We start from the raw sequence: 24,744 nt of genomic DNA, 5'->3' as shown, positions 1-24,744 counted from the left end.
GATATCAGGACGCTAGTGGAGGAAAGATCATAAGAAATATGAACTCTAGTCACACTAACGCTGGTCAGGGCTGTGGATACACACGCACACACACACACACACACACACACACACACACACACACACACACACACACACACACACACACACACACACACACACACACACACACACACACACGCCAATAAAAACACACAAACGCACGCACGCAAACAAATGTGTTTGAGTTAGTTTCACTTGCCGTTCTCCTGGTAACAAATGACGTCGCAGCCGTATTGAATTCCTATTGGTCCAGTCCGGCCTCTCCCTCGTGATCAGTCTCTTGTTCGCTGGTTTCCTGGTCAGTGCGTCTGATGCTGGAGTCGGAGTCACGTCTCTGTGGATAATCTCATCGAGCTGTTCTTCTGAATACATCGATATGAAGGCGCTAACGGGGCTGCTGCTGTTGGTCTTTGGTCACGGTGTGTCCTCAGGTAAGACTGACTCAAGTTTTTACTTTTCAAAACTATCTTTCCAAAAGGTTCGGTTTTGGTCCCTCAAGACACGATGCTTAGATTCCTTAAATCGTTTGAAAAGTTTTAGATTATCCTCTCTAATGAGTTCAATTAATCCACAACATGATTCATCTTTTACTGTGAATATTTGAACTAATATAAGAACATTTATATTTGGTTCGAACTGTGAAAACGAAACCAGCGCACTGGTTTGATGACGTCGTTCCTAAATGTACAATCTATTATCAGAACCAAACATTAACCTTCAGTTTGGAGGGAATACGATGTCTTCTTTAAGTCTACTTTTAATCCTAGGTGTTATATTAACATTCATAGATATCTTGTCGTTAACTTTTCAACGTTCGTGGAGAATCATCACGCACGCGCACAAACGCATAGACACACGCAGACACACAATAATATGATTATTAACATTGCTATCAATACATTATTCTGAAATAAAAAATAATTACATTATTCTATCATTAATTATTCTCTTTCAAATGATGACAATGTGAAGATAGTTAAAATGCCGTAATCTAATACAGAAATTCACCAATATGCTTATAATTATGAAAACATTTTAATAGTAATTTAAATAATAGTTTATTATTCATGTCAGCAGTATTGATTAAGAGGCAGCAGGTTGTTTTGTAGTTAGTGGTCTGGCAGCGAGCGCTGTGGGCTACAGTGAGATGTTTGGATGTCAAACTGAAGGTTCCTACATTACCTGGACGGCCAGGGGGCGGAGCCATGTGACAGGGGGCGGGGCCATAGGACAGGGGGAGCCATAGAGCAGGGGGAGGGGCCATGGGCCTTTCTGTCTAGAGGGATGAACAGTATTAACCTGTCTGTCTGTCTGTCTACAGTAATGTACCGTATTAACCTGTCTGTCTGTCTACAGTGATGTACCGTATTAACCTGTCTGTCTGTCTGTCTACAGTGATGTACCTTATTAACCTGTCTGTCTGTCTGTCTACAGTGATGTACCGTATTAACCTGTCTGTCTGTCTGTCTACAGTGATGTACCGTATTAACCTGTCTGTCTGTCTGTCTGTCTGTCTACAGTGCTTCACTCTCTGCATTACTTCTACACGGGGTCGTCTGGACTCACAACCTTCCCAGAGTTTGTTGCTGTTGGGATGGTGGATGGAGTTCAGATTGACTACTATGACAGCATCACCCAGAAAAAGGTCCTCAAACAGGACTGGATGGAGCGGTACACCATCAGAGAGGACCCCAACTACCTGGAGAGGGGCACTGGAGTCAGAAAGGCTCACCAGCAGGCCTTCAAAGCCAACATTGGGATTGCCAAGCAGCGCTTTAACCAGACAGGAGGTAAGTTTATATCTACTGTCTGACCTCTCACATGGAGATATCCATCATTCAACCCCAGGATAAAGATTCACCATACTCCTAAACACACACACACACACACACACACACACACACACACACACACACACACACACACACACACACACACACACACACACACACACACACACACACACACACACACACACACACACACACCACCCCGCCCGTTGAAGGCCGCCTTAATGCCCGGTCTTGCCTGGGCTGAAGCCCCAGGGCCTCCGCCGATCGGGGGTCTATCATGAGCTGCACTAATGATAGGCCCATGATAGCCCCCCCCCCCCCGATCGGCGAAGGCCCCAGACAATGTGATGTTTAGTTTGGGGCTTACAGAGATCAGAGGCCTATCATGAGCCAAGAGAGAAGAGGGCCCCTAGTGGTAGCTGGGCCCCGCGGCCCCTTGACCCCACAGCCACAGTCGTCTCACCCCCCCCCCCCATCTCCATTGTAAGAGCCCCTCTCAGGGGGGCCTACACACCTCTCAGCCCCAGGGCCCAGTGGCAGGTGAAGGCAGGCCTGCCCCCGTGTGGTCCTAGCCTGGAGGGGGGGGGGGGCTCCACCGGGCCTCAGCAGCAGCAGGACTCAGGGCTGAGAAAGAAAAGAATCAAAGTTTAGACATTGGATGAACGGAGCAGAAGAAGAGTCACACGGTGAACACTGAGTACTGCTACACTGAATACAGTGTATTATTAGTGTAGTAGTACTCAGTGTAGCAGTACTCAGTGTAGCAGTACTCAGTGTAGCAGTACTCAGTGTAGCAGTACTCAGTGTAGTAGTACTCAGTGTAGCAGTATTCAGTGTAGCAGTACTCAGTGTAGCAGTACTCAGTGTAGTAGTACTCAGTGTAGCAGTACTCAGTGTAGCAGTACTCTGTGTAGTAGTATTTGTATGTAGGGTAGTGTAGGGGTGTGTTCTGAAGAGGCTCCGTGTCAAACGGCCCGCGGGTCACCTGAGGCAGAGGCACATCCGTCCAAAGACTCTGGCTGCTCTTATTCTCTGTGCTTTCATTTATTGATCATAATGAGTTATCTTATAGTAATGCTCATATGGTTTGTGTTGTGACGTCTGTGTGACGCATTTAATGTTAATGAAGAATCAATTACATCTATCTCTCTCTCTCTCTCTCTCTCTCTCTCTCTCTCTCTCTCTCTCTCTCTCTCTTTCTCTCTCTCTCTCTCTCTCTCTCTCTCTCTCTCTCTCTCTCTCTCTCTCTCTCTCTCTCTCTCTCTCTCTCTCTCTCTCTCTCTCTCTCTCTCTCTCTCTCTCTCTCTCTCTCTCTCTCTCTCTCTCTCAGGTGCCCACATCAATCAGTTCATGTATGGTTGTGAGTGGGATGATGAGGATGGTTCTACTGATGGTTATGACCAGCATGGTTATGATGGAGAGGACTTCCTATCGTTGGACCTGGAGCACCTGACCTGGGTCGCTCCAGTACGTCAGGCCTTCGCCACCAAACGGAAATGGGATGAGAATAAAGCTCAACTACAATACAAAAAGAACTACTACACCAAGGAGTGTGTTGATTGGCTGAAGAAGTACCTGGTCTATGGGAAGAGCACTCTGCAGAGAAAAGGTAGAGTCACATGACCTGGTGCTGGGCGTTGACAGACTCATGTCTCGGAGTCACAATTCTCTCTCTCCTCCCCCCCTCTCTTTCTCCCTCACTCCCTCTCTCTCCCTCACCCCCCCTCTCCGTCTCCCTCCCCCCCATATATGAACTAAGTCCTAATGTTCTGAATTAAGCAGACGAGACTCAACCCTCAAGGGGGACGCAACTCAGCCCCTTATGGAAGAATATGAAATATAGGATATATTACATGACAATATATATACAATATATAGTGTTTTCTCCTTATAAAATAATCTCTCTCTGTCATTGTCTCACTCTCTCTCTCACCTCTCTCTCTCCCACCTATCTCGCTGCCTCTCTTTCTCTCTCTCACTCTCTCTCTCCCCCCCTTTCTCCGTCTCTCTCTCTCTCTCTCTCTCTCTCTCTCTCTCTCTCTCTCTCTCTCTCTCTCTCTCTCTCCAGAGCGTCCGCGGGTGTCTCTGCTCCAGAGGAGCCCCTCCTCCCCAGTGGTGTGCCATGCTACAGGCTTCTACCCTGACAGGGTGGTGGTGTTCTGGAGGAGAGACGGCCGGGAGCTCCATGAGCAGGTGGACCCCGGGGAGGTCCTCCCCAACCACGACGGGACCTTCCAGGTCAGCGTGGACCTGGACCTCACGGCCGTCCCACAGGAGGACTGGGGGAGGTACGAGTGTGTGGTCCAGCTGAGAGGCATCGAGGACATCTCCACCCCCCTGGACCCCGCCCTCATCAGGACCAACGAGGGTAAGACTGGTGTTGGAGGGGATGGAGGTGGGGAACACATGTCTCACCACCTCCACCTGACCTCATCACAACCACTGCCAGGTGTACCTGGACACTGCTGAAGCTACTGGGTAAACACACAGCTCTCAGGAGTAGCTCACTGCAGCAGAACACGGTGGATTGTGGGTAAATGAGTTCTATGAATAGGGCTATGCTCAGATCAGTTCCTGAGTGACCCTGAGCTCCAGAACAGATTCTAGAGGAATAGTTACACTGACGTTGTGTTAGTCGTGTGTGTGTAGCATCACGTGACGTTGACACGTGGTTCAATGATGGAGGGATGGATGGGGGAGGGGCTCTGTTGATCATCTATTATTAACCACCTGATTTTATTTTTCTAAATTTACCTTCAGAGGATCAGATTGGCCTCACCATCCCCATCATCATTGGGTTGCTTGTCCTCCTCCTCGTTGCTGCTGCTGCTATTGTTGGAGTCCTTCTGTACAAGAAGAGGAACGGTGAGTGGATCAAACTCTCCAGGAGGACTGAGACCTGAACTCCACCTGCTCCTACTTCCTGTCCCCTTCCTACGATCTGATTGGTTGTCTTCACACACTGGCGGTCTGGTGGTAGAAACCTCTCCACCTCTGAATGATGAACCTCCTCCAATGTCCACTGAGACTTTGTGGCATTAAGAATATGAAAGTATAATAACATCAGGATATTCACCACTGTTAGAACACTAATCATTTCTCTTGTTCTTTAGCTTCAGACAAGCGACACAAACCAGTTGGTGAGTAAATTTAGTTTTTACTGCAGTTCGGTTCTTATGATTATTGCTACTACCAGTAGTGACTGTCTAGCTCACTGGACTATACAGCTCTATAGATCTAGATACATCTAGCTCACTGGACTATACAGCTCTATAGATCTAGATACATCTAGCTCACTGGACAATACAGCTCTATAGATCTAGATACATCTAGCTCACTGGACTATACAGCTCTATAGATCTAGATACATCTAGCTCTCTGGACTATACAGCTCTATAGATCTAGATACATCTAGCTCACTGGAATATACAGCTCTATAGATCTAGATACATCTAGCTCACTGGACTATACAGCTCTATAGATCTAGATACATCTAGCTCACTGGACTATACAGCTCTATAGATCTAGATACATCTAGCTCACTGGACTATACAGCTCTATAGATCTAGATACATCTAGCTCATGACTTCACCTCCTCCCATTCTGCTACTTCCCAGGTTCTGACACCAGCTCTGAGAACACTGAGGGGCAGAATCCGGCTCCTGAGGCCCAACCTCTGACCAAAGTCAGTACTTTACCACTTTACAATACTTATTCAGACTCATATGTTTACAGCTATTTTTATTAGCAGCCTACTTTATCACAGTAATATATTAACTGTCATATTTTAACAGTACTTCATCACAGTAATATATTAAGCCATCGCAGTGATAATGTGTGTGATAATGTTTGATGTTTAATCATGACTTGTGCTTCCTTGCTGTTTAGGTCTAAAGTTAAATCATGAAGAGGCTTCTCACATTCCTCTTCCTAAAGCAGGATGGAGTGGATCACTGTCATCTATAATCATCACTATCAGTTTGGGGACTTCAGCTAACTAAAGATGCTATATTTGCTTAATTCGATTAACATTCATACCTTATTTTGATAAAAAACATAAATCCGTAAGAAGTGTAAATCAAATAGATCTCTGTTTTTTTGATCGATTAACTCAATGGGTTAATCCTGCTATCTTTCACTGACGCTTGGAAACCATGGCAACATGACCCCGCCATGATGGCCATTTTGTTTTGGTTTTATCTGCTTAATCTTATAAACTTTTAATTATGTTGCATTGTTTAGTCATATTTAAGTTTCAAATAATGTTCAAAGATTCTGAATCAAGGTTTGGGACAGTGAGATTCTGTAAAGTTTGAATACATTAATCATTAAATGTAATGTGTTTCGTTGAAATATTTAATTTCTGCTAGCTAGAGAATTGCATTGCTACATAGGCTACCACACTCGAGCTAAGCTGCTTTAGCTTTAATGCTCTTTGTTGTGTTTTCTGTGTTCTTTGGGGAATTGGATCATATATACTTGGGTTATTCTGTCAATAAAATATATAGAAATTGTTTTGCCTGCATAGTTTTAATATACTTATCGTTAGGTCAGGTTAACACTAAAGTGAGATCATTGTTTTTTTTTTTTTTACATTTTAGGGCATTTAGCAGAAGCTTTTATCCAAAGCGACTTACATCAGTTAATACACACATTGACACACCGACTGCCAACACACAAAATGGCGTCCAGCGTAGTATGACCTGTAATGGTGGCGGGACATTCCAGAGATACGAGAGCCTCGCCGCCCACGGTGTCCATGGTTACGCACAAACTTCACTTCTTAAATCGTCCAAGTGTGTGTGTGTGTGTGTGTGTGTGTGTGTGTGTGTGTGTGTGTGTGTGTGTGTGTGTGTGTGTGTGTGTGTGTGTGTTATAATGACAAGTTGCTTGTAGAGCAGGAGAGTCTCTCTGACTTTCCCTTTCCCTTTGACTCCTCAGAATCACAAAACACACACACTCCACACGCACACACACATTCAAACGTACCCACAACTGCACACACACACACACACACACACACACACACACACACACAATCTCTCGCTCTCTTTCTCTCCCCGCCTCTTTTACCCTTTCTCTCTCTCTCTCTCTTTCACACACACACACACACACACTCTACGTTGTTTCCTGGTAAAAGAGGACCAAAAGTGTGTTTATATCTCGTCACATGAGACTTCAGCAGTAATTGATAAATGTTCAGCCTAGTAAACCGATATCCAGCCAGCGTCGCCTCGTCTGAACCCACGCGGAGGAGAGAGTCACTTTCTCTTTCAGAAGACCACAGGGTTTATTTGATATCACTACCAATGACCTAGAAAAGAAACAAACTCCATTTATAGACTATTGGTCGAGACGTATTCATGAGTCGCCAACATCGTTGGGTTCCACAATGTCATGCAAAATTGAAGCGTTCATGAGCGACCACAATCCCACAAAATAAGATCTCATAAAGCCGTCCCAGTGTAACCTGAGCCTTAATGGATCAGAGGAGATAACCCCTCCCATGCGCGGCCGTGTGAATGTTCCATGGCTAAGACCGGGCGGACTTAAGACCAGGCTTAAGTCCCGGTGGTGCAACCGGCGTTAGTCCCATTCTAACGCCAGGTCCTAACTAAGACCTACTTAGCAGTTACGACCAGGCTTAGTTAAGACCAGTTGGTGCAACCGGCCCAAGGACTGATCTGACTGGTTTGGAGACAGGCTGCCTGGGCGACCTGATTGGCTGCCTGGGTCACATGGTGTGCTGAGTGTTGGCTGGTGGAAAGCCCTGGTAGCTGCAGCCTGGCTTCCCGCCAGAGACCAGGAGCACCACAACACCAACTGTACAAACTGCCACAACACCGGCCTCCATCTTGTCTCCTGACGTCTAAAGAACCGCCGAATGGCGGCTGTGGTCACTGCACACGGCGTCTCATTTAACGACGATAAAAGAAATGCATTTGGTCATAGTTTATCAAGATTATTTTACAATGTTGTGTTGCATTGTGATTATGAACCGTATTGTAAATGTTAACAACAAACCTTTGACCCTGGGTCTAACTTTTAATTTGGTTTGTCATTAAAGTCAGATCGTGTTTATTGTGTAGGCCTACTAAAGATGAGATTATTGTGTTATGTACTGAGAGTCAGGTTGTTGTATTGTGTTGTATTGTGAACTAAAGTGAGATCATTGTTTTGTTTTGTACTAAAATGAGATCATTGTTGTCTTGTGTACTAAAGTGAGATCATCGTTGTGTTGTTGTGTACTAATGTGAGATCATTGTTGTGTTGTGTTCCCTAGGTGGAGCAGGGTGAAGAGACAACACCGTCACCAGCGTCATAACACCTAAACTGCCAACACACAAAATGGCGGCCAGTGAAGTATGACCTGTAATGGTGGCGGGAGATTCCAGAGATCCTCGAGAGCCTCGCCACCCACGGTGTCCATGGTTACGCACAAACTTCCCTTCTAAAATCGTCACAATGTGTGTGTGTGTGTGTGTGTGTGTGTGTGTGTGTGTGTGTGTGTGTGTGTGTGTGTGTGTGTGTGTGTGTGTGTGTGTGTATGTTATAATGAAAAGTTGCTTGTAGAGCAGGAGAGTCTCTCTGACTTTCCCTTTCCCTTTGACTCCTCTGGTAGAAACACAAAGCAAACACACACACACACACACACACACACACACACACACACACACACACACACACACACACACACACACACACACACACACACACACACACACACACACACTCTCTCTCTCTCCCTATCTCTCTTTCTCTCTCTCCCCGCCTCTAACCCTTTCTCGCTCCCTCTCCCCCCCTCTCTCCCCCCCCCCACACACACACACACACACACACACACACACACACACACACACACACACACACACACACACACACACACACACACACACACACACACACACACACACACACACACACACACACGTTGTTTCAAGGTTAAAGAGGACCTAAAGTGTGTATATATCTCGTCACATGAGACTTCAGCAGTAATTGATAAATGTTCAGCCTCGTAAACCGATACCCAGCCAGCGTCGCCTCGTCTGAACCCACGCTGAGGAAAGAGTCACTTTCTCTTTCAGAAGACCACGGGATTCACTTGACTACTAATGACCTAGAAAATAAACACTCTGTGAGTGTTTGGTCAAGACCTTTTCTTGAGTCGCCAACATTGTTGGGTTCCACAATGTTATGCAAATTTGAAGCGTTCATGAGCGACAACAATCCCACAAAATAAGATCTAATAAAGCCGCCCAGTGTAACATGAGCCTTAATGGATCAGAGGAGATAACCCCCCCCACCTTATGACTCAGAGGAGATAACCCCTCCCACTCCATGGTCATAGGAGATAACCCCTCCCACTTTATGGCTCAGAGGAGATGACCCCTCCCACTCGTCACTCGTGCATGCATTCGCAGGCCGTGACTGACCTCTAGTGGAGGAGATGAGAGTAGGCTAGGGTGGGCCTACAACTGGTTTAAAGCATTATGTATAAATGGTGCTGTTTTAGATAATGCATAATCAACAGCTGTTTTATAAAGTAACTAATGTACAGTTACTAATACATTACAGTTACTGATGTTATTAATCAGCTGTTGCTGTTTAAGGTAGATAATGTGATTGCACCAAACAATGATATAAATTAAAGATCCCATGGCATGAAAATGTCACTTTCTGAGGTTTTCTAACATTAATATGAGTTCCCCTGGCCTACCAATGCTCCTCCCAGTAGCTAGACATTTTGTTGGGTGTAAAACGATTACTAGGCATTCTGCTCCGCCTTTGAAAAACCGAAGCGCAGACGAGCCGTTTTGGAATTTTCCCCGTATGTCGTCATAAGGGGAGATGCCACCTCCCCTTTCTCTGCCTTGCCAGCCCAGAGAATATGGCCTGCCAATGAGATATGAACTTTGGCTTTGACTCCCTGAAGTACATGAACTGCGACATGGAGAAGAAAGGGATTATCTCCCGCCGGAGGCCCGTTGCCCGTCAGCCGCATCGCGCGGTTCAGTCTACTTCAGATTGATGTGGAAGTGGAAGAACCAGAGACGTCGGAGAACCCGACGCAGTCGTTTGTGATTCATAATTTCTTCTGGAGGCGCACACAGCTTTTGGCCTTGATAATATGTATTACATGGAGAAGAAAGGGATTGTTGTCCGCGAATGTCTCCCGCTTGAGCCCCGCTTCCCGCTGCCCGGCTGCCGAGGGACCACCGCCTTGGCGCTTCCCGCTGCAGGAGGCGGTGGTGCCTCGGCAGCGAGGCTCCGATGGGAGACAACCGCGGTCAACAATCCCTTTCTCCTCCATGTCGTGGTTCAGTCTACTTCAGATCGATGTGGACGTGGAAGAACCAGAGTTGTCGGAGAACCCGACACAGTCGTTTGAGATTCATAATATCGTCTGGAGGCGTACACAGCTTTTGGCTTTGATAATATATATTATATGATATAGATATCTATGTATGATATGAAATGAGTCCTTAGCCCAAGTGAAGGAGTTCAAGTACCTCGGGGTCATGTTCGCGAGTGAGGGTACGATGGAGCGTGAGATTGGCCGGAGAATCGGAGCAACGTCTTCAAATATTGTGTCAGGGGCCCACAAATATCTATATTAAAGCCTCCATAAAGTAGCATGCCATGGGACCTTTAAGAAGTTAATGCAGAACACACAGATTCAGGAGTATCGCCTCCAAATGTATGCTGGGTAATAAATGTGTTAATCGCATAGCTGCCCCCAAAATCAATGAGTTGTCATCATTACTCGTCAACGAATTCAGACAGTCAAGGACTGTCAAATTTGAAACACGATTGTTCACGTTCCATGGATTTTTTTTTACCAAAGGTAACATTTGAATATGAAATAATATATGTGAATCACAGAGCTGGAGACTTGACGTGACATGAGACTGTGAGTCTGGACTCAGACTCCCTGCTGTGAGACTGGACTACAGGGAGACTTGAGTTGACTTGACCACTTGGAGACTCTGGTCTCTCTCTCTAGAGACAGAAAGTAAAGACGTGGTCAGGTTCCATAAGGGCTGTTTTAAACGATCAGTTTATCATATCATCAAAGCATGCATCGTTAGTCTTTTGCTTTGTTATTACAAAAAAAACAATGCTTCCAAATGCATCCCTCCTGTGAACTGGTCTTCTGCCAGCCCAGATAACAGGAATGACTCCATGTGCCAAGCTAAAGTAGGCCTAGTGTTGCTGATGAATCAAACATCGGAATAAGAAGAAATATGACAAGAGAATGAAGCACGACGGACAAGAAGTGAAACAAGCAAATAAATAGATTGACCGTATTGTGGTATATATATTCTCCTAGACCGATATGTCCTCCTTAATATCTCTGTACTGTCTACCCCTCCCTGCTACTTATTGACCTCTGTACTGTCTAACCCCTCCCTGCTACTTAATGACCTGTCTCTGTACTGTCTAACCCCTACCTGCTCCTTAATGTCTCTGTACTGTCTAACCCCTACCTGCTCCTAAGTGTCTCTGTACTGTCTAACCCCTACCTGCTCCTTGATGACCTGTCTCTGTACTGCCTAACCCCTACCTGCTCCTTAATGACCTGTCTCTGTACTGTCTAACCCCTACCTGCTCCTTAATGACCTGTCTCTGTACTGTCTAACCCCTACCTGCTCCTTAATGACCTGTCTCTGTACTGTCTAACCCCTACCTGCTCCTTAATGACCTGTCTCTGTACTGTCTAACCCCTACCTGCTCCTTAATGACCTGTCTCTGTACTGTCTAACCCCTACCTGCTCCTTAATGACCTGTCTCTGTACTGTCTAACCCCTACCTGCTCCTTAATGACCTGTCCCTGTACTGTCTAACCCCTACCTGCTCCTTAATGACCTGTCTCTGTACTGTCTAACCCCTACCTGCTCCTTAATGACCTGACTCTGTACTGTCTAACCCCTACCTGCTCCTTAATGACCTGTCTCTGTACTGTCTAGCCCCTACCTGCTCCTTAATGACCTGTCTCTGTACTGTCTAGCCCCTACCTGCTCCTTAATGACCTGTCTCTGTACTGTCTAGCCCTACCTGCTCCTTAATGACCTGTCTCTGTACTGTCTAGCCCCTACCTGCTCCTTAATGACCTGTCTCTGTACTGTCTAACCCCTTCCTGCTCCTTAATGACCTGTCTCTGTACTGTCTAACCCCTACCTGCTCCTTAATGACCTGTCTGTACTGTCTATCCCCTACCTGCTCCTTAATGACCTGTCTCTGTACTGTCTAACCCCTACCTGCTCCTTAATGACCTGTCTCTGTACTGTCTAACCCCTACCTGCTCCTTAATGACCTGTCTCTGTACTGTCTAACCCCTACCTGCTCCTTAGTGTCTCTGGATCTGAACAGCGTGTGTGTGGGTCCTAATTGACCGACCGCTCCATTAGTGGAGGGGGGTGGTCACTCTCTCTCACACACACACACACACACACACACACACACACACACACACACACACACACCTCATTGGAGTTCAGTTTAAAGTTCAGCACACCGATTGGTTAAGTGCTGGAGCGGTAGAACTCAGGACCAATCACCTTTGAGAACGGTGTTCTGATGCAGGTGTTTATATCACAGAAGTACTTGATGGAGTTTAACGGCACCGTTAGTTTTCCCAATCAATCATTGCACAGAATCAACAGGAAACGGGAAAACTGGTGAACTAGAAACATCATTCCGAATGAACAATTAAGAGTCGGAACATGAGTGGAAATCTATCGGACAAAACTCACGCCGTCGTGGGACCCCATATCACTGCTGAACGGCTTTATTTGAACAGGGTTACATTTCAGTGTGTTTCGTTGACATATGCGACATTTCGGGAAAACACTTCGGAAATTCAACTCCAGATTCGAGATCGTCCGTTATCGGAGGTGAACGATTCAATTATTTTCTCTTCCCCTGAACAAAACATATAAAAACAAAACATCCGATGAACTGATGAAACGTGACCTCATCAACACGATGACCTCATCAACACGATGACCTCATCAACTCGAGACGGAAACAACAATATTTACATCATAACTCACGACTTCCGTCCTAAAAACCTGTGTTTTCCCGGAGACAAACGTCACAGAACCGATATGATTTGTAGTTCATGAATGCAGTGCTGTCAGCTGTCAGTATATCTCTTCCCCCGATGACATCATCACCTAGATTACCCACAATCCCCCAGTAAAGTACAGCGTGCGTTAGGTTTGTATATCAAAAGCGGCGGAATTCAAAATATTTCTCCCGAAAAAAATAAGGATTTAGAAAAAGGTTTGATTTGGTTAATAATAATAATAATATTAATAGCGCTAGAAAAAAAAAAATAGAAAAATATATACTTGTCGAATGGCAAATAAATTGCTGTTGGTATTACCCGAGTCTTCGGCGGGTTGTCCTGGCAACGGAACAACGCCTAGACGGTCGTCATGGTGACCATGTGTCCTCAGAACCTGGTGTCTCGAGGGAGTCCAGCGTCGGAACCCGACGGATCCAGAGAACCCACCGGGTTCCTTGGAGTCCGTTCCTCCGTTGGCATAGAAACGCTCAACGCTGCGTTCCTAACTGATAAATAATCTCTTTGCCCCGACGGTTGCCATGACGCCATGGCAGCCATTTTGCTGGTGATTGAGGCAGAACCTGGGTGACCTCAATGTAAAGTTCCGAAGCTTTCCGTTGAGATCTTTGTGGGTGGTCTGGGTCACGTGAATGCGTGCGTGGGTTCCTCGTTCCTATAGATCCACGGTGCCTCAGTCCTGAGTAATCCAGAACAGACCGGTTCCAGCTCTAACAGTCCGGTCGGTTGTGGTTCGGTTCAGTCCATCTGAGCCGGGGGGGGGGGGGGGGTTATGGTCTGTCCAGCTCCATTACAGCTCAGCATGTGGTCCATACAGACAGAAGGAACCGGGTTCAATCCTTCATCACTTCATCCCTACCAATCCCAACCCCCCGTCCCCTCCACTCCCTCTCAGCCAATGAGCCGCCTCGCCTCCACAACCATCCATGACCTCCGGAGAGCTTGAGAAGGAGGCCTTCTGAGTCCGAGTCCACGGGGAGGCCTCACTGGAGTCCTGCTGGTCCTACCAGGACCTCCAGAGAGGAGATGCTGGGGCTGACCCTGACGCCAACGGGTCTGTGTACAGATGGGGCTACACCCCCCCCCATCTTGTCTTGATGGCTATGCTACGTACACTAGCATAGCTATTAACACTAGCATGCACTCTAGCAGGAACATTAGCTTACCATGACCACAAGGGAAGCATGTATGCAAGTGTCGCATGAACACTATTGTAGCATGAGCCCAAGTGTAGCATGAACACTGGCATAGCCTGAACACTAGCGTAGCGTGAACGCTAGCGTAGCGTGAACGCTAGCGTAGCGTAAACACTGGCGTAGCGTGAACGCTGGCGTAGCGTAAACACTGGCGTAGCGTGAACGCTAGTGTGCCATGAATGTAAGCATAGCATGAAGACTAGCTTAGCATGAAGACTAGCTTAGCATAACCTGCTTCCTGTTGGCAAAGTTCGAACATTATGAATGAGGCAGGATGTGTAAAGGACACACACACACACACACACACACACACACACACACACACACACACACACACACACACACACACACACACACACACACACACACACACACACACACACACACACACACACACTTGTATTAGTGGTAGTAGATTGTGTAGAAGGGTTTTTTCAGAGACAGTCCATTGTCACGGTTTACGAATCAATAAAGATTTGACAAGATACCAACGAAAAAGAGGAACTGTTCTCGGCCAATCAATGGACGGCTTGGAAACAGACCGCAGGTGGACTGAACAGACCAGTCAGAAGCGGTGTCAACCAACCCCGTCGTAATCACTCTCAACCAGATTGAACCGGATCCGGACCAGTGTGAAAGAATCTGGTTCAAACCACTCCAAACCAGGTTCGACCTGAGAACCTCAGAATCATCCTCTAACAGAAGTCCTGTTCAAACCCTTGTGAAGCGGTTTAAACCGGTACGACCCGGCACTCAGAGACCCCGAACCGCTTCCGAAACCAGTCCCCAGAGACAAGGCACACTGATCGTCATGGTTGCGGACTAACTAAAGGGGGCGGGGCGAACTCTGGGAAGGGGGTGGGGCTAACTCAGGGGCAGCCATTGTGGAAGGCTGCATTGGCGAGCTGGGTGCAGGGCTGGGCGGGGGGGCGGGGCCAAATCAAGGAAGGGGGTGGGGGGGCGGAGTCTGAGGGGCAGCCACTGTGGAAGTCAGCGTTGGCGTCAGCCAGGACCTTGCTGCGGCGGGCGGGGCTAAATAAGGGGGGCGGGGCCATCTCAGGGGAAGGAGGCGGAGTCTCAGGGGCAGCCGCAGTGGAAGTCGGCGTTGGGGTCGGCCAGGACCTTCTTGCGGTGGGCGGCGGGCAGGCAGTCCAGGTGGAACCAGCCGTCGCACACGTCGCACTGGATCCACTGGACGGGGTCCCGCTGGGGCAGACGGCAGCGGGGGGCCGCGCAGGGCTCCGGGGCCCCGGCCACGCCCCCCTCCCCCTCCCCCCCCTCCTCGTCCGAGGAGCCCGAGGAGGAGGAGGAGGAGGAGCTGGAGGAGGAGGAGGCGGAGGAGGTGGAGGAGGAGGAGGAGGAGGAGGGGGAGGGCAGGGAGGGGCGGGGGAGGAGGGGGTGCTTCCTGGGACGCCCACGTCTCTTACTGAGGAGAGAGAGAGAGAGAAGGACGGGATTAGACGAGCGGTATAAATATATATGTTGTGATACTGCCATTGTTACACCGGTCGTCTCGACTGCACTTTACTCTCAGGACCTAAACCGATACACAGCAACGGACGGAGACACCTGATGATTACAACAATAGGCCACGCCCAGCCGCGAGTACGAGACCCGTGGGGGAACTCTAGCGTTACCTTTTTCGTATTTGGCTTGTTTCATAATAATGTAATGATTATGTTTTGAATCTACACGACCTATCTAACTTCATTAAATGGTTTTAGAATTTGGATATTCCTCTCAAACAGGCCCAGAGAGGAGAGCGGAGAGAGAGAGGAGACAGAGAAGAGGGGAGGGAGAGAGGGAGGAGAGACGAGAGAGAGAGAGAGAGAGAGAGAGAGAGAGAGAGAGGAGACAGAGAAGAGGGGAGGGAGGAGATGAGAGAGGGAGGAGAGGAGAGGAGAGGAGATGAGAGAGGAGACGAGAGAGGGAGGATAAGAGAGGAGACGAGAGAGGGAGGATAAGAGAGATAGAGAGGAGGGAGAGAGGAGACAGAGAAGAGGGGAGGGAGGAGATGAGAGAGGGAGGAGAGGAGAGAGGGGACAGAGAAGAGAGGAGAGGAGAGAGGGAGGATAAGAGAGGAGGGGAGAGAGAGGAGAGAGTGAGAAGCGTTGATAGAAGGAGCGGTGGAATGAGATCACCGTGTTCGGGCTCAGGTCGTTACCCCGGCGGTTCATATATTTACTCCGTCTGTCGTGTCGTTAGCCGTTTTAATGAAACTTTACAAATCTCTCCCCGCTCCACCGCGTCCGTGCAGCGTGGGACCAACAGCCCGGTAGACGCACTCGCCGCCGCTACATTACACACGTCTTATTAGCATCTGGGCGCTTTGTTAGCCGCGGCGCTGATTAACGTCACGTTCCAAGATTTGCGCTCGCTGTGCTCCTTGGTTTTCTGAACGCCGCGGTTCCCTGTGTGGAACGCCGAACGCGTAATCACGACATCCCGGGACGTTATCTCCTAGACGCTCCCTTGCTAGGGTGAGAAATGCTTGAACTATGCTATGCATCCAAGTCTGGGTGTGGATGAGGAGGGCAGAACTAAACTAATCCCGCTATCACATGCTAACACCGGCTCACTATGCTAACACCTGCTAACTAACCATCTTCACACTAACTACTCCCGCTAACACGTGCTAACCATGTTAACACAACGCTCACTACTCTACCAGAGGCTGATGTCGCGAAAATATCGGTTACACAGGCTTACCACACAGGAAACGTCTATCCATGCTAACAGCAGCTAACCGGGCTAACACAAGCTAACCAGGCAAACACGGGCTCACTACGCCAACACCGGCTAACCATCTTCACACTAACTAATCCTGTTAACACATGCTAACCATGCTAACAAAGGCTCCCTCTGCCAACACCTGCTAACCCCACTAACACAACTAATCCCGCTAACGTGTGCTAACTATGCTAATGCTAACACAGGCTCACTATGCTATCACAAGCCAACCCCGCTAACACCAGCGGGGTCGCTAACAGCTCTTACCCGGCGGCGAGGTGGAAGCCGTTGAAGGGGACCCTCCCGCCCTCCTCCCCCTGCAGGCGGAGCGAGGGGGAGGCCAGGCTGTAGCTCTCCCCCCCCCACCACCAGGGGGGAGTACACCGGCGAGCTGTGGGCACGCCGACGCCCTCTCTGCGCCGGCGAATAGGAGTGCTGCAGGGCGGCGCCGGCGGCGGAAGAGGAGGAGGCGGGGCCTGAGGAGGAGAACACGCCCCTGTGCGGCGGCGGCGGCGGCAGCCGGGGGGCCAGGCGCACCAGGTGGGTCTCGGGGTCGCGGTGCACGGTGAAGGAGCCCCCGGCCGGGCGGGGGGGCTGCTGGTGCAGCGCGCTGTTGGTCACGGCGCCGTGGTAACTGCCGATGGTGCGCGTGCCGGCGGGGAACGGCCGCGCCTCGAAGGGCCGCCGGGCGTCGCCGGCGCGGTGACCTCCGACCTGCGGGAGCGGGCCGGGCGGGGGGGCCGAGGGGTCCGACTCGGAGCGGTAGAGGCGGCGGCGCTTCTTGCCGCGGACCCTGAGGGCCTCCTCGCCACCTCCTCCTCCTCCTCCTCCTCCTCCTGGGGGAGCTGTGGTCAGGATGAGGAGGAGTTACACTCACATTGTTGACATTCAGGGCGGTCAGACGCTTCTACTCAGAGCGACTTACAATCAAGACATTGGTCAGAGGAAAGAGCACGGGGTCTCTCTCTCTCTCTCTCTCTCTCTCTCTCTCTCTCTCTCTCTCTCTCTCTCTCTCTCTCTCTCTCTCTCTCTCTCTCTCTCTCTCTCTCTCTCTCTCTCTCTCTCTCTCTCTCTCTCTCTCTCTCTCTCTCTCTCTCTCTCTCTCTCTCTCTCTCTCTCTCTCTCTCTCTCTCTCTCTCCCCAAGCCGATTACAATTCGGCCTTTCCCTGTGTTTTAGTGACATCATAAGTGGGCGTGTCCACCTAGATGTACACTGCAAAGATCAGCCTACCGAGTGGTCTGTAGCAAAGCGTTGCTGATCTAGGCATCGTTCCTCTAGGTGGACACGCCCACTTGTGATGTCACTAAAACACAGGCAGACGTGCAAACAGCTTATTTAAACACACACACACACACACACACACACACACACACACACACACACACACACACACACACACACACACACACACACACACACACACACACACACACACACACACACACACACACACACACACACACACACACCTGGGCGGGGCTCGTCCGAGCTGTCGTCCTCCAGCAGCACCGTGTGCGCCGACTTCCTGCGGCTCCTCGAGGACGACGGGCCGGGGCCTGTCCTGGCGGTGGGCGGGGCCACCGACGACCCCCCCCCGGTCGTCGTCGCGGCGACGCCGGCGGCGGCGGGGGGCGGGGGGAAGGGCGGCGGGGTGGAGGGGGGCAGCAGCGAGGAGAGGCCCGTGGCCAGCGGGGGGGAGGAGGAGGAGGAGGAGGAGGAGGAGCAGGAGGCGTGGCCGCGGCGGAAGCGCCAGGCGCTGCCCTTCATCTTGCTGAGGCTGCCGATGGAGCTGAGGATGACCGTGGCGCGGCTCAGGCACAGCTTGGACATGCCCTCCGCCGCGCGCTGGTCCTGGCTGGTCCGGATCCGGTTCTGCAGGTCCGACGAGAAGCTGCCCGCCTGCCGGGGATACCAGGGGTCAGGGGGTCACCAGGGGCCATCAGAGGTCAGGGGTCACCAGGGGTCAGGGGTCACCAGAGGAAAGGGGTCGCCAGGGGTCAGGGGTCACGCCCCCCCCCCAGTCGGGTCCCATTGTACACTAGGGGTGGGAATCTCTTGGCCCCTCCGATTATGAGGTCAACGATTCGATTATGAAGCGATTATCGATGCAACAATTTTTTTTATGTACATTTCCATGCGTGATGTTCAGAAATATATATATTAGTGCTGTCAAGCGCTTAAAATAATTAATCGCGATTAATCGCATTAATGTCATAGTTAACTCACGATTAATCGCAAGCAATCGCGAATAATCACAAATGTTTTTTCTATGCTAAATATCCCTTGATTTCTTTGTCCCATTAATTGTTCTCATTTTAATGCTCTTATCAACATGGAGAAGTGCATCGGCTTGCCTTGTGCAAATGTTTTTTTATTGATAACAACATTCGCATATACTGATCAAACAGGACGATACAAAAAAAAAGCCTATAGTGCAATTAAACGATGAACGTACAAACATACTGCCTTGAACATAGCAGTCAGGCTACTGCTTCTTTGTTTTGAGCCAAAGAAAAAAAAAAATGGTTTGCGTTAACGCCGTTAATAACGCGTTTAACTGACAGCACTAATATATACATCTGGGTTTGCTACTCAGAGTTTGCTAATCACTTCCTACTTTTGTGATTATCATTAAAGACATCAACAGATGAATTAACTTATCTAATATTTCATAAGAGAGAAAGCTTTTGTCACAATTATGACTTTCTATGAACACTGCAATCATCAATGCAGCTTGCATTATAACACAATATGGAAAAATGCAAAAAATAGGTTTTGGTTTTATTTTCTTTCTAATCTTTCTTTTCTATGTCATTAAAGGAAAAGCTGCTCTTGAATTAGAAGGAGTTCTTGTGTCTGGCTGTGAGTTTGCGCGCATGTTATTCGTAGGCTGAATCGCAATCGTGTCAAGACAAATCTGATTGGCCAATACACACTGAAGATAAAACATTATTATATATTTTTTTTAATTCCGATTATTAATTTATCAGCAGAATCTTTGATGCATCGAAGAATCGATTATTTTTCAGACCCCTATTGTACACCATGCCCCACCTAGTGGTCAGCCTCGGTAGGGCCTCCTCAAGCCCACTGGGTCTCCGTCTCTCTCTATCCTCTATCCTAGTGTCCTATATCCATTCCCAATATCCTATATCCTGTCCTAGCATCCTATCCTCTGCCCTTATATCCTATCCTCTATCCTATGCTCTTTTCCTATATCCTATCCTAGTATCCTATATTCTATATCCATCCTCTATCCTCCGTCCTCTATCCTCTACCCTAGTATCCTATATCCTATCGTTATGGCCTATCCTAGCATCCTATCCTCTACCCTATATCCTAGCCTCTACCCTAGTATCCTATCGTTATGGCCCATCTTAGTATCCTGTCCTCTATCCTATCCTAGCATCCTAGCCTCTACCCTAGTATCCTATATCCTATCGTTATGGCCTATCCTAGTATCCTCTATCCTAGTATCCTATCCTCTATCATATCCTAGTATCCTATATTCTATCCTCTATCCTAACCTATATATGAGGTGGATATAAAAAGAGTTCCAGATTAGTAGGGCTGGCCCGAGTGCCATTTTTCAGGCATTGAATACTCGTTGGTTTTTCCGAGCGAATATTCGAATACTCGTTCCAGAAAAAAACACCATCAAAAACAACATTAATAATCCCTATATGCTCCCTGGAACCGATTTTGACAGTATCTGCATATTTTGTTGAAGATTTAATAGCTTTTGAACGTTAATTAGTAGGCCTAAGTAGGTTGAAGTTCCTTAGTTTTTCCCCGTGAAAGCGAACAGCTGTTGCTCCGTTCCAAATCAGCTGTTCTCTGCCATCTCAGCCCTTACGGGAGCTTTTCAATTCATCCTGGAACGTGCATCTTTTCAGGTATTCAGGTATATTTCAGTATTCAAATAATTCGGGCCAGCCCTACAGATTAGACAAACTAATATCTGATCAGTGTTGCTAACTGTGGTAACAGCAGAATCACCCCATCGTGGTTTATTCCTTACTTGTTACTTCATCATGTAAAAGTATTAAAGTGCCCAACAACTGACCCGTCGGACCATGTGACCCTGACACACCTTGTGATGTCGTTACACAAACTACACAAACCAAAAGTGAAACTCACCTTGGGGATCGTGATGGCATCGAAGTCCAGAGGGCGAACCTTGACCTTCTGGAAGAGGAAGTAGAACTCTGAGCTGGGCGAATCCGATTGGCCGCCGAAGCTCAGGGTATCGCCGTCCGAGAGCTCCCATTGGTCGCCGGGCTGGAGGCGGACCTCGTTGACCCAGGTGCCTAGCGAGGAGAAGGAACTGATTGGTTGTTTGCATTTATATTCTAGGGTAGTCTGTGAGAATCAACCCCTTTAGTTTAGTAGTGACAACACAGTGTGTGTGTGCTTGTCCACTTCCTGTTATTGTCCTGCCCTATTTGTGCGTTAGTAAGCAGATGTCGCAGCGTACGTGCACACACACACACACACACACAGAGAGAGAGAGAGCGAGAGAGAGAGAGAGCGAGAGGGAGAAAAGGAGAGAGACTGTTGTGAGCTCAGCTGTGATAGAGAACCTGAATGTGTTCTCCGGTTCGAGGTGAATCTCTCTCTCTCTCTCTCTCTCGTTTTCTCTCCCTCTCTCTCACCGTGGCTGCTGCGGTCCTTGATGTGGACCGTCCACCCCCCGTCGTCCTCCTCCTCCTCCTCCTCCTGCTCCTTTGGCTCCGCCCCCTCGGCGCCAGGCCCCGCCTCCCGTGCCGTGTGCAGCTCGGCGTGGATGCGCGACACGCTGGCCGCCTCCAGCGTGACGTCGCAGAGCTCGGGGGCGCGGCCTAACCGGAACACGCAGGAGGGCAGCGCCGGGCGGAAGGTGTACAGGTCCCTGGCCACGCCCCCCGCCGACGAGCCAATCCGCAGCAGCTGGAAGCACGGCTGCACCCCGGACAGCATGACTGACAGCCGGGCCGGTCAATCGGAGACGTCCGTCGGGCCACCACCGCCGTCGACGCGACCCTGGTCGGCCAATCGGATCGCAGGTTCCCGCGCCTCCCTGGGGGTCCTTATAGGGACGCGCAATCCATCGTTGATAAGGCTACGGCTAAGCTAAGCTAAGGTAAAATAAGCTAATTTTCGCTTGCATTAACCAAGCCAACATTAGCTAGGCGGAAGCTAACAGGACAGGCGTTTCTGTTTACGCCGCGGCTCAGCTAGCATCACCCTTTGAAACGCGTTGGGGTCCTTCTGTGTGTTTTACTGTACTGTAATGTACTTTACTGTGCAACAGCGCCCCTGTTGCCAAAACGTCCTTTCTAAGACCGAATCTGTTCTGTTCACTTTCGCTCAAGTTAAACACAACACATGAATGAAGAGTGGTTGCGGATTAAGGCTCAGGAGGAATTGACTATTAGTTCTGGGGTTGCTGGTCTGAAACCCCAGATTTAAAACCCACTAAATCCACCTTGAAAGGTGGAGTGTGAATTAAGAGTGGACTCACCAGAAGCTGAACGATTTATACTTAAGACTAGATTTAAAAGTAGATTAACTTGGTTTAAAACTGTTTAGTAGTAAGGAGTTTAAACGGCCTATTGTGGGTTTGACCCCCGCTTGGCATCACGGATCGTAGTGTTGACGTCTGTCCCCCTGAGGACTGTCAGATCTGGAGGAGAGACAGAGGGACTCTCATTAGATGGAGATATGATGTCTTACATTATGGATTATGAAGCGTTATTAACAGATGTTATGCACCAGAGAGGTCTTTCCTTTCGAGGCTTTTTACTTTATTTTTCGAGGTTCTGCATGAAATCAACAACATGGCAACGTTTAACACACACAACTCTCAGATCGATGAATAATAATCGAGTTATTACGATGTTCTACACTGCAATAATAATAATGTAGTGCATGTAGTGTATAGGGTTGGCTACGTATCCTGAATAAACACACGCACACACACGCACACACAGACGCCCAATGGAAGTCGAACTCGTGTAACCAACACACAAAGCAAGCATCGACTGCCGGACGTCTTGCGGGGTTAAAAGATCACATTTCACCCAAAACACACAATAAGAACCGGCCCAGTGCAAACGAGACTCGACCCGAGCGCGTTTCGGGCCGGGACTCGTCCCGATGTCACCGCTTTCTGCAGGCAGAAGAAGTACAACCCCGATGAAAGTCGCAGCTCGCTGTCACTCACGGATAGAAGAGGCGGATTTCGCGTCGGTCAGATCTCGCAATCGCGCTCCGAAACGCAGACCTGACATCGCGGGCGGCTCGTGCGAGGCGTGCATCGGGTGCACGCGTGGAAATGCGTGATGTTTTCCCGCAGATTGATCGCCCTTGTAGGCCACTATCTCCTCACGGGCTCTTCGCGTTCCGTCCTCCCAGGAAGTCCTTTGAAATTTGGCGCGCCGGTTCGAGGTTTCCTTGGGCGAAAACCCTACGCAACTTCCCGTTGGCCGCGTGCCAGGGCGCCTTCTCCGCGGGTTGTGACGTCAGCGGTACGCCCCAGCCGTGGGGTTGTTAGAGTTTAGTGGATGGTCCGTCCTTTATGTACGCCCCAGCCGTGGGGTTATAGATCAGCACAGATGGTCCGTCCTATATGTACGCCCCAGCCGTGGGGTATTAGATCAGCGCAGATGGTCCCCCCTTTATGTACGCCCCAGCCGTGGGGTATTAGATCAGCGCAGATGGTCCGTCCTTTATGTAGGCTACGTTAAGACCTCATGCATGCATGCATAATGAGCGCATATTAATACAATAATATATCTATGATATAAATTATATTATAATAAATATGATACAATAATAAATAATATAAATAGTATCATATTATATATATATATATATATATATATATATATATATATATATATATATATAAAAAAACTTATATATATAATGATATAATTCATATTGTTTATGAGGTTGATTGTAGTAGATTTTAGATTGCAATCTGTGTATTTGATGTCTAAAAACGATATATTGTTATATATTGTGGAGAGATACTGAATAGAAACTTTCAAACAAGGCTGCTGCAATGTGAAGGGTTTCTTGAAGGTTATATCAACTGGTATCATTCGTTCAACACAGACAACCCTGTGATGATGGTCCATGCTGCTTAAAACTATATTTCATATTGTTTAAATTCTGTCTTACATTAACCCTAACCCTAACCCTTTGATGGAAGGTATACTATGTATATAAGCATGACTGATATCAATGATTGCAATGCATATAGAATATCTACAATATAGGACCTAAAACCTAATACCTACATTTAAACATCTCTAACCTTGTAACTAAACGTGAGCGTCTCTTACCTAGTACCAAATCTTAACCAGCTATAACCTAATACCAAACGTAACCATCTCTAACCTAATATCTAAACTTAACCATTACTAACCTAATACCTAAACTAACCATCTCTAATCTAAGACATTAACCAACCACCTCAAACCTAATACCTAAAACCTAAACTAACCACCTTTAACCTAACGTCCTAAACTTAAAGGGGACCTATTATGCTTTTTCGACTTTTATGACCTATAAACGTTATATGATTGAGTCATGTTTAACCATACACAAAAAATTATGTAGATTTTCGGGAAACTCTTCCTCTCATCTGGGCGCTTTCAGCCTTCTCTGTCAACGCTCCGTTTCGTCCTTCTCGGCCCCCTCACCCCCCTCCTGCCAACCAAACTCCGTTGTGATTGGTTACCGTCCTTAAAGCGCGTGCGCGGGCAGATTTGACCAGGCATATGGGGGCGCGGCAGGAGTGCCTCTACGTAGATGATTTCCCGGGAAATGTAAACAAGTGAATCGCAAACGTTGTCCCGAGTGCTGAGCGCTCTGCACAGCCACCCCAGACTGTCAGCAGGGAA

The 24,744-nt window shown here is 48.4% G+C and overlaps 2 protein-coding genes across 3 annotated transcripts; one reads left to right on the top strand and one right to left on the bottom strand.

Moving 5' to 3' along the window:
* Positions 1-315: 315 nt before the first annotated feature.
* On the top strand, positions 316-6,349 carry LOC115535452 (major histocompatibility complex class I-related gene protein). 2 transcript variants are annotated; one of them, XM_030346682.1, is made up of 8 exons: positions 316-473; positions 1,563-1,832; positions 3,166-3,444; positions 3,904-4,203; positions 4,596-4,700; positions 4,955-4,975; positions 5,453-5,520; positions 5,724-6,349. In XM_030346682.1, the coding sequence occupies exons 1-8, from the start codon at positions 419-421 to the stop codon at positions 5,727-5,729; spliced, it is 1,104 nt and encodes a 367-aa protein (XP_030202542.1). In that variant the 5' UTR covers positions 316-418; the 3' UTR covers positions 5,730-6,349. The 2 variants fall into 2 exon arrangements, with proteins under 2 accessions (XP_030202542.1, XP_030202541.1); XM_030346681.1 differs by having other exon boundaries at positions 4,949-4,975.
* Positions 6,350-12,602: 6,253 nt separating this feature from the next.
* tcf19l (transcription factor 19 (SC1), like) lies at positions 12,603-23,309 on the bottom strand. The gene is given in 7 exon segments (XM_030346599.1): positions 12,603-15,546; positions 17,118-17,212; positions 17,214-17,695; positions 18,322-18,751; positions 20,993-21,162; positions 21,508-22,517; positions 23,058-23,309. Coding segments are annotated over 6 exon segments (1,830 nt in total). The 5' UTR covers positions 21,812-22,517; positions 23,058-23,309; the 3' UTR covers positions 12,603-15,197.
* Between the last annotated feature and the right edge of the window lie 1,435 nt (positions 23,310-24,744).

Source organism: Gadus morhua, chromosome 22 (assembly GCF_902167405.1).
Source record: "Gadus morhua chromosome 22, gadMor3.0, whole genome shotgun sequence".
Classification (NCBI taxonomy): Eukaryota; Metazoa; Chordata; class Actinopteri; order Gadiformes; family Gadidae; genus Gadus; species Gadus morhua.
Note: the sequence above shows the minus strand (reverse complement) of the source record. Positions and strands in the feature narration are given on the sequence as shown.